Here is an 11,146-nt window from a genome sequence, read left to right on the forward strand (position 1 = left end):
TCAATGACTTTCCACTTCTACAGAACAAAGCCCAACATTCTACACAGCAATGAGACTCTGCCCTGACTCCTGACTGTGTATCCAGTATTTTGTCACGCTTGTCCTCCTCCTTCTCTGAGGTCCAGCTACAATGCTTTCCTCTCATTCCTCCAGTGGGCCATAACTCTTCCTACTGCTGGACTATTTCATGCACATTGATCTTCTATCTTTCCTTTATATTTACCAAATTAAGTCTGACCTAACCTTCAGCTCTCACATCAATTATTCATAAGCCAAGAAAGGGTACACTAATATCTCAGATCAAGTGAGATCTTACTATATTTTCTCATACTTCTCATTTATATGAAATTATCACAAAGTATTATTTAGAAAATCTCTATTATGCTCTTTCCCTGCCGCCACCGAGACGCGCGGAGGCGGAGGCCCGGGTGCGTTCAAGATTCGGCTTCACCGGTAACCCACCACCATGGCCGAGGAAGGCATTGCTGCTGGAGGTGTAATGGACGTGAATACTGCTTTACAAGAGGTGCTGAAGACCGCCCTCATCCATGATGGCCTAGCACGTGGAATTCGTGAAGCTGCCAAAGCCTTAGACAAGCGCCAAGCCCATCTTTGTGTGCTTGCATCTAACTGCGATGAGCCCATGTATGTCAAGCTGGTGGAGGCCCTGTGTGCTGAGCACCAGATCAACCTCATTAAGGTTGATGACAACAAGAAACTTGGGGAATGGGTAGGCCTCTGTAAAATTGACCGAGAAGGGAAACCCCGCAAAGTGGTTGGTTGCAGTTGCGTAGTGGTTAAGGACTACGGCAAAGAATCTCAGGCCAAGGATGTCATCGAAGAATACTTCAAATGCAAGAAATGAACAAATAAAAATTTGGCTCATAAAAAAATAGAAAATCTCTATTATAAACATTTCTGTAAATTCCATGAGTATGACAACTGGGTGTACTTTATTTTCTAAAATGTCCTCATCTTCTAATAAAGTACTAGTTATGTGTTATCCTTTTAGTAAGGTTGTCAGATTCCATGAGCAAAAATACAGAATGGAGGTGAGTGTGTGACTTGGCAGTTAAGATGCCAATTGGGAGACTTAATGTCCCAATCTGGAGTGCCTGTATTTCAGTTCCAAATCTGCTCCCAATCCCAGCTTCCTGCTAATGTAAACTCTGGGAGGATAGCAGATGATGACTCAGTTGGGTCTGAACCACCCACCTGGGAGATGTGGATTGACTTCCAAGCTTCTGGCTTCAGCTTCACCCAGCCATAGCTGTTGCATGCGTTTGAAGAGTGAGCCAGTGAATGGAAGCTCTTTCTGCTTGTCTGTCTGCCTGTTAATCTTTCCGTCTTGTCTCTGTCTCTGGTCGTGTGTGTCTCTGTCTCTCAATTAAATAAATGACTTAGAAAAAAAGAATGCATGATTAAACTTGAATTTCAGATAAAGACCAACAAAAAGAATAGCAATTTTTTTAGTATACATGTTTCCTTTGTAATATTTAGGATATACTAACACTAAAAATTACTTATTACTTCTCTGAAATTCAGCCCTATATTTAGTCTCAATATCTGATGGTTGAATGAATAAACCAATAAAATGATTAAATGAATATTCAGGAGAGCCTACTTTAATTCTTGCTTCAGTTCCACCTTTACCTGTCACTTCAGTTTCCTCACATGTGCTATAAGGGTCAGTAACAGAAATCTGTAAGACTGCTATAATCCTGGCATGTAATGATGGGAAATTATGGAAAAATCCAACTACTGATCTCTCTCATTGTCCTCTCCAGGAGAGCTCTTTGTTTCCAGAACAGAAAGCTATGACTGCCCAAGTTATTCCATTCTCCTCCTCCAAATTCAAGCTTTCTCTTTTGGTCAAAAAAATCCCTACTTTTGCTTGCTTTTTTATGTTCTTAATAATATGATACAGTCATATTTTAGATACAACAGTAGAAATGGGGCTGCTTTTTAATATTAATATTTTTAAAGATTTATTTATTATTTGAAAAGCAGATTGAGAGAGAGAGAGAGAGAGAGAGAGAGAGAGAGAGAGATCTTCCATCTGCTGACTTATTTTCCAAATGGTTGCAATGGCAAGAGCTGAGCCAGGCCGATGTTAGTTGCCAGGAGCTTCTTCCAGTTTCCCATGTGGGTTCAGGGCCCAAGAACTTGGACATCCTCTGCTGTTTTCCCAGGGACATTAGCAGGGAATTGGATTGGAAGTGGAGCAGCCAGGACTTGAACTGACGCCCATATGGGATGCCAGCACTGTACACAGCAGCTTAACCCACTGAATCATATGTTGGCCCCTAATGTTAATATTTTTAATATCAAGAATTACTGAAAAACTTGTGATGGACAAGGTATCAAAAAGTTTAATAAAACTAAGTCAGTATTACTGATTTTTCACTCTTCCTCAAGCCTTGGTATGTTATGTTTCTGTGGTTGTGTAAAGTTGTGATATTTTGCTCATATGGATTTGCTTGCATGGACTGTGATTTTTTTAATATATTGAATTACCATGTTGTTTATTGTGATGGCTGAGTATTTTGGCATACCTTTCCCTCAATCACCGAATTCCAGTCCTAATAGAAGAACCAGACTTCTGGAGGGAAGATACAGTGGATAAATAATCAGGGGCCAGACATGAAGTTTCCAAAGTACCATGTGGAAGGCTCAGTCAGGGTTTACCCTAAGATGATGAGGAGTGAAGAGGTTTTCAATAAGAGAGAAAAGACTTAGATTTGAGTTTTAGAGGGAGTTATGCTGGCTGTTACTTTGGTGTAGAGAAGTGATTGAAGACATTGTGACCAAGGCAGGGACAGTATGGAGGAAGGCATGTTTAACGTGCCATGTACTAGGAGTAGGGAGGAAGCAGTGAGAATGCAGGAGCTCCCAGTGTAACAGAAGTGGGCAGACTGGACTTGCTGGAAGGAGTATTTTCTCCCCTGCCTTTACTTGTTGGCTATTCTTTTCTGCTGTCTCTTCTCTGTTCAGCTTAGCATGTCTTGTTGGAAACAAGCAGGGAGTGAGGGAGCACAAAGGGTGGGCTTGTTAGCTTCAATAACTGGGACTCTGACTACACAGATGCTCCCTGATTTATTTGCAGACCTTCTGGGCATTTTCCCAACCCTTCCCTAAATTAGTTCCCCAGAGAACTATACATTGAATATCATACTCATTGTTCCCCGCATATATGTTCCCAGAGGTGGACCAAAAAATTCACTTTTAGAAAGGATCTGGAAAAGACCTGTGTTATTGATGCTCTCCCCTGCAGTATTTGTATTTCAAACAGGAATGAGCACAGGAATCATCATTTCAATTAAAATTCACGTAGGCCTCCTATGAAAAAGCAGTATCAATATTGCAGAGTCCCAATCCAGACAGATTCAAATGTGGCTTTCAACTTTAAACCACCATGGACTTGTTGAGTGGCCTTAAACACACCGCATGGTTTTTCTGTGCTTTGAGCTTACCTTCGGGAGGAAGCTTGCAGTAGATGAATGAGCCTGAGCTATGGACTTTAAATCATGATCTTGCTACTCACCAGTTGTGTGACCTTGGACAAGATTTTTAGCCTTTCTGAACTACACTTGCCTTTTTTTCCTGTCAAAATAGGAGACTGATGCCTTTCCCTGTAGGACTGTGATGAGGATGGAAGGCATTACTACCTGGTAAATGCTTAAAACTTAGCAGGCAGGTATTGAATACATGCTGGCCACCCAGTTCTTATAATGGTTAGTGGTGCTGCATAATAGAAACAAATGTGCCAAAAAGAGTGGAATGCCATTTTTTTTTTCAGCTTGTAAAAAGTAAATGCTGTTGCATGCCAAGATATGCTGACACAACGAAGAATTTCCAAGTAATTTTCCAGTTGCATATACAGAATGCTGGAATTCAAAATAAGAACATGTTTCACAGAGGTGAAATCATTCAAGTGATTCTTGTGCCATATTGGAAAATGTTGCTTTTGCTTACACTTTACTGACCTTTTAAACTGTATACTTTTAAAAATAATAATTTCTTAGCAATTAATGGCATTGGTAATTTCAGAGATGAGAAAAATGAAACACAAATATTCTAGTAGCAGACAACTATGTATTACACTCCTAAATTTAGAAAACACAGGGATTGATATAATATTAATATTTCATTATTTCTTGATAATTCAACTTAGTTATTCCTCTAATATATTTTTCAGTTCCATCTCAAGTCAAAATAACTGTAGTTTCAAATGACACCTTATATGTCATTTGAGATTCCTTCCTCTGTCTGTGAGGCAGGACTCATGTCTGTTTGCTAATTGTGTTGAAAGACTAAATATGATGGTGTGTGAAAAGATGTTGCTTAGTGTCCAATACATAGCAAAGATTTAATGGCCACTTAGTGTGACCTCATTATTATTAACAATAGTTATTATTAATCAATAAAATGTATATTTTGGAATATTTTTATGAGTCTCTTAGCAGTGTAAATGGATCTCAGTTTTAACATTATGTCCTTGGAATATGATTTTCTGTTTTACTTCTTTTTTTAATGACATAATAATTAACTTTTAGATATAAACAAATGAACAAAATAATCTTTCATCTTATTAGGAACACACTATGCATAGTGAGATTCCTTCTGCAAATGAGATTTTCAACACCCCCACAATCTGAATGCTTAAGTGTATCAATTTACCCAAAGTCACCAAGCAACATACTCTATCAAGATCAATTTCCATTTTCCTCTCAAGTTTCTGAGCTTAATTTTGTGGATTTTCTTTGAAAATATTTAAATTTGGGTCTGATATGGTATCCTTTGGAATATGGTTGAAACAATTCCTTTCTTTTCTCTCATTCATTCTGCCATTAGTTGGCATATGTTCTGTGAATGCAAATTCATTTTTATATCAGCAAAAGCAAAATTGAATAAGGAAGGCCTTCTGATATGTAGTAAATCAAACAAAACCACAATGTATTTCAAAGTCAAGTATAAATTCAAGACACAGCAGGATGCATAGACGAGCAATAATCTCAAATCAGGAAATATGGTGTCCACTGGAGACTCTGCCACTGACTCATTGCATGACCTTGAGAACGTCCCTTAGATTTCCCAGGTTTCTCTTTTTTTCGGTGGTAACATTGGTACAGTACCAGGAAATATGAAACTAGTCATTAATATCAATTAATCATATGAAAGGATATCAAAAAGCTCATGGAAAATGCACTTAATGCTTTAATTTTACATTTCCATGAACATTTTTGCAGCACCCTTGTGTTATAATTCTCTTTGGTGAATTAAAAAAATTAACTCCTTAAAGTATTAGCAATTAATGCTGAATTTTACATACATCTATACATATTAAGGTAATCTAATGCTTTCCTAATGTAGGTGTATTGGGTAGGTGGATCCTAAGTGTGATTGTCTCTATTTCATCAAATGACTTGGTCAAGTTTTCCCTGTGCCCTTTTAGAGAAATTAGAAAAACATGTACCACATCAGTAATTATTGAATCTTAAAGACAACTGGAATCTCTGGAAGAGGTATATCATTATATGCATTTTTTGGAAATTCTGATTGAAATGGACATGGAAATATATAGTAACCACAATGATCTCTAACCGATTCTGAACTCATGTTGGCTTCGAAGCCATTGGGTTGGGATAATCAGCCCTAGTTAGGGGCCAAACTATCAGAGTCACTTACTAGAGTAAAATATTGGGTTCCTTGGGGGCCAGCACTGCGTTGTAGTGGGTAAAGCCACCGGCTGCTGTGCCAACATCCCATGTGGGCACCGGTTCGAGTCCCAGCTGCTTCACTTCCAATCCAGCTCTCTTCTATGGCCTGGAAAAGCAGTATAAGATGGCCCAAGTCCTTGTCCTTGGGCCCCTGCACCTGTGTGGGAGACCAGAAGCTCCAGGATCCTGGCTTCAGATCAGTGCAGTTCTGGCCATTGTGGCATCTGGGGAATGAACCAGTGGATGGAAGACCTATCTCTCTCTCTCTCTCTCTCTCTCTCTGCCATTCAAATAAAAATAAATAAATATTTAAAAAAACTGGATTCCATCCTTAGGCTAGTACTTACCAATACATGTATGTATGATTTGGATAAAGATTTAGAAGGCATGCTGATTGGATATATTAGTCATTGCAGATACACTGGGTGAAAAAATAAAAACTCAAAATTATCTCAGTGGATGGAATAATTAGAGAAAACAATTCGACTAAAATGTATAAGGATGCATATAAATCTTCCCTTTATTCACAATTTGAAATATATATATATATTATGGAATAGTATTTGAAAAATATATTTTATGGAATAATATTCAGCCATAAAAAAGAATGACATCCTCTAGCAACTAAATGGATGCAACTAGAAACCATTATGCTTAGTGAAATAAGCCAGTTTCAAAAAGGCAAATATCCTGCTTCCTCTGATACATGGCAGTTAATATAGAATACAAAAAATGTATAGGAATGAAATGGAAAAAAAAATATGGTATCAGGTGGAGTGAACCTGACCTTAGGACTTCTCATGTGGCCTGAACCAACTTCAGAGGACTAGACTTTTATTTGAGAACACTTTGTATAAAATTTAAAATATTATAAATATCATAAAATGACAATGATGTGACAGCTGATTGCAGGCAGAGTAGAATACTGGTTAAAAGCCACAGAATCTTACATTCAAGTCCTGCCTTTAATAGTTGTGTCATCCTGGGAGAATTATTTATTCCAGCCTTGGTTTCTGCATATGTAATATGGGGATAATACTTACCTCATAGGGTTCCAATAAGGTTTAAAGATGTTATCATATTCCTGGCACAGAATGATGCTCTGAATAGGTATCTATTATTCAAAGTATAATTTATAGTGTCCAGAATGGAGGAACTAGCTTAGCTACATTCTATAATCACCAGGTGACATCTGAAGAATTATCTCTTGTTTGGGCACTGTACTTTAGGAGACCTATAGACTGAAAGGAATGTGTTCATGAGTGGCTGGTGGCACATAGGGCCAGATGTTGAGTGATATTGATGTATGATGAACTACACTTGAAGAACCTGAGAACTTGAGAAAAGAAGCCAGAAGAGAGCATCAAACTGAGGGCCAACACCAGGCAAAGTGTTCTTTGATGGTGAACATAGAGATCAGGAGAGTGTGTCTCATGAACTATTTTCAATGACTAGAGCATGATGTGGGTTTCCTGGGCAGAAGGAGGGAGTCCCTTACCCCTGCCGGTGCTCAATTCTGATGTTCAGGGTCTTTCTGGAGGGGACTCTTCCCTAAGTTTGAGTGGTTACTTGGACTAGAGACTTCTAAGGCTTCTCAAATGTTAGTATTACACAATGGGAGGGTGGTGTCATTCTCAATGCTTTCTTGAAGGCTTTCACATGTTGGGTGATAAACCTAGAGGTGGCTAGGGTTGTCAGTGTCTTGCTCTTCCAAGGATGAAGAGTGATTTGTGGGGCTGGCGCTGTGGCATAGTGGATTAAGCCGCCGTCTTCAGTGCCGGCATCCCATATGGGCACCAGTTCGAGTCCCAGCTGCTCCACTTCCGATCCAGCTCTCTGCTATGGTCTGGGAAAGCAGTAGAAGATGGCCCAAGTCCTTGGACCCCTGCATCTGCCTGGGAGACCTGGAAGAAGCTCCTGGCTCCTGGCTTTGGGTTGGCACAGCTCCAGCCATTGCAGAAAATTGGGGAGTGAGCCCGTGGATGGAAGACCTCTCTCTCTCCTCTCTCTCTCTCTCTCTCTCTGCCCCTTCTCCTTCTGTGTAAATCTGAATTTCAAATAAATAAATAAATCTTTAAAAGAAGAATGATTTATGTTCCCATCTAGTTTAATGCACCTGCATTTTCTTCTATGGCATCAATGTTAGAAACATCTGTAGAATTGAGGAGGGGTGGCAATTGTTAATGAGCTTCTTCAGAAAATCTGTTATGCTTTGCTCTCTTAATTCTTCAAATTAAGTCTAATTGGTTCAGGAGCAGCAGGTTCCTGTGACCTGTAAATATTTTAGAAAATTTTACCCACCTGAGTGAACTGAGAGCCAAAATTTTGTGAAGGGCTAGACTTACAGGTTCCAAAACTGATACCCTTACTCTGACCCATCCTCCCTTCCTTTCCACCTTCAAATTCTCTGCAAGGAATCTGATTCTGAGTCTCATGTCAGCTCTGACTGAAGAAATATCCTAATACCAAGAGATTTTTACAGTCCAGTGGGATTAGAGGTATGGAAGCAGAATACTCAGATTCTCAAGGGAGTAGGGAAATCATGTAGCCTACCCTCTTAGCAATATCCCTGTGCAGTAGTCTTGAACTCTTCCTTAAAAATCCACAAAATTGAGCAACTCACCACTGGCATGTGTCTTGTCTTTTGTATAGCTCTGGGAGCTAGAGAAGTCTCATTGAAGCCAAACTAATAATACTTGCTCAGTTCTTTGGGGGAGTAATGCAAATGAGGATGGTAATATTAGTCTTCATTGATTGAACAATTTTTACCAAATAAAAACAAATAAATACATTTTCTGGTTTAATCCTGATTATCATGCTTTAGGGTATGTATTATGTATCCAATTTTATGGACTGAGAAACTGAGGCCTAGAAGATTCTAGTGAATGTTTTATGTGATTTGCTATTTAAGTTTTAAAAACTATTCACCTTAAATTGATAAAGCTATCATTGTGTTCAACTTGATGTTTTGAAAGTATATATACAATGTGGAATATTTAGATCTTGCCAATTTATGAATTATCTCACGCTAGTATCATTTTTGCAGTAAGAACACTTAACATCCAATCTCTTAGTATTTTTCAAAATACAACATACTGTATTTCTTTCAGCTATAGTCCTTGTGCTGTACCACAGAACTCTTGAGTTTATTCCTCCCATCTAACTATAATTTTATATTATTTGACAAACAATTCTTCCATTCCCTACCCCTACTTCTCCAAACTCTAGTAACTACCAGCTACCCCTCTACTATCTACTTCCAGGAGAGCATTTTTTTCGGATTCTGCATGCAATATTTGTCTATCGGTGGCTTATTTTGCTTGATACATTATCCTTTAGGTTCATCCATGTTGCCCCAAATGAAAAGAAAGAAAACACCATCACTTTATCATAGTTTAGGCCTCCTGCCTCCTCATTCACAATAATGATTGCATCCAACAAAATCAAAACCAGACCTACTTCCCAGGTGTTATGGATTCAGAAGGACTTGGCTCCCCAAACTCCTGCAGATATTTAAACTCTGAAGTCTTAAATTTAAGGGTTGATGGATTAAGGGTGGAGACTTGATTCAACTATGGCATCTGAGAGATGGGATTTCTGGAAGATCTTTAGGTCACTGGGGGCTTGCCCTCAGATGGTAGCTGTCTCAAGAGGGTTGTTTATTAAGACAAATACAGCCTAGCTTCTCCCTCTTCTTCTTGGCACACCAAGTGACTGTTCTTCCATATGGGTTACACCAGGGCCAGCCTCTACCAAATACTAGACAAATGGAGCTACCCAATCCTGAGCTATCAGTCAAAATAAACATTTTCTTTGCCAAGACTCTCTCTCAGATTTTTAATTAAAATAATAAAAATCTGACTACCAGTCTTCTTCCTTTTAGGAAAATCTGAGAGAGAGAGAGAAAGAGAGAAAGAGAGAAAGAGAGAGAGAGAGAGAGAGAAAGAGAAAATGAGCTTTCACCTGCTGGTTCATTCTCCAAATGCCTGCAACATCTGGGGCTGAGCCAAGCCAAATTCAGGATCTGGACCTCAGCCTGCATCTCCCATGTGGCTGTCAGGATCCAACTACTTGAGTCATTATCTTCTGTCTCCAAAGGTGCATATTAGCAGGAAGCTAGACAGAAAGCAGAGCCAGGACTTGAACCCAGGGACTCTTATATGGGATGTGGACATCTAAAACTGTGACTTAACTGCTGAGATGAATGTATACACTAACAAATTACTTTTTAAAGCAATGAATATATCTAAAACTATAGATTTCATTTCAGGGAACTGGGAGAAAAATTGAAAAGAATACAAAGGAATGAGGGTGAAAAAATTGAGAGAAGGAAGAAAAAGCAAAGACAAAAAAAGGTAAGAAGTAAGGAGAAGAAAATAATTGGTTGTTCCCATCAGGACCGATTGCTTGTCTAGGAGGTTGGGCTATGGAACTTCATCCCTTCACTTTATTTCTCTGCAAACTCTCTCTCTCTGCATAGTCAAGCCGCTCTTGGACCACTGTTAGCATCTAGTTATGAGGTTTGCACTTCATGTAAGGGAACTGAAGAGGTAGATGATGCTCATCTAGTACCTTCTGGAGCCACCCAGATGGGAACCCTCCTCTGCACTCTGCCCTCCCATTATGCTTTGCTCTCAGGTTCCAGGATATGTGCAAGTTTGGGTGCCCCTCTTGCATTCTGCCTATTCATCCCAGTCTAAAGCAATATGACAGCTATGTATAAGATCTATATTAAAATGGTTACTGTGCCTTATCTGAACTCTAGGAAGCAGATGGTATGTAAAACAAAAGCTGTCAAGCTTTGGGTGTGCCAAGTTGGAGGGTGGGGAGTGATTCTGTTCAGGAGAATCCTAAGACATTTCAGGTCCTTCACTCTACCTCTCTTGCCCATGCATCCAGAGACTTTTCCACTGGGTCTGCTGAGCTGCTGGTAATAAAGACTTTGCTGGCTCCAGTGGGGGCATGAGGACATCTGGGTCTCTCAATCTGATTGCCTACTTGAACAGAAGCATCACTCCCTGTCTCTTTTCCACTCTTGTTTATCTCTTCCTTCTCTTCGTCCTTGCTCCATTTCAGCCACGGGAGTAGGAAGAAAAAGTGAGATGTGAAGCTATCACTGGGAGCAAATGGCATTTACTGTTAATGTGGCGGCAAATGGTCTCCTCCCTGACTTGTGATATTTAACTCTCTTAAGGAAGGATGTGACATTCTCATATTCAGGAAGGAGCTGGGGGAGGTGCACCACTCTCCTTTACTCATTTGGATCATTATCGCTAAGATATGATTTTATCCACGGCAACAGTGCATGCATGGCGTCTACTGCGGGGAAGTCATGATGCAGCAACATTTGCCAGGCAAGACTGGGCATTGAGAGTGCAGCTCCAAATCCACTACTCACAAGCTGTGTGACCTTGGTTTACCTCTCC

At 39.6% G+C, this 11,146-nt stretch overlaps 1 protein-coding gene across 1 annotated transcript; it reads left to right on the top strand.

The window, feature by feature from the left end:
• Positions 1–389: 389 nt before the first annotated feature.
• On the top strand, positions 390–900 carry LOC133771169 (small ribosomal subunit protein eS12). Its single transcript, XM_062206911.1, has one exon. It carries the CDS (start codon positions 467–469, stop codon positions 863–865), a length of 399 nt encoding a protein of 132 aa, XP_062062895.1. The 5' UTR covers positions 390–466; the 3' UTR covers positions 866–900.
• The last annotated feature ends 10,246 nt before the right edge of the window (positions 901–11,146 follow it).

The sequence above is a fragment of the Lepus europaeus genome, chromosome 12, assembly GCF_033115175.1.
Source record: "Lepus europaeus isolate LE1 chromosome 12, mLepTim1.pri, whole genome shotgun sequence".
Taxonomy (NCBI): domain Eukaryota; kingdom Metazoa; phylum Chordata; class Mammalia; order Lagomorpha; family Leporidae; genus Lepus; species Lepus europaeus.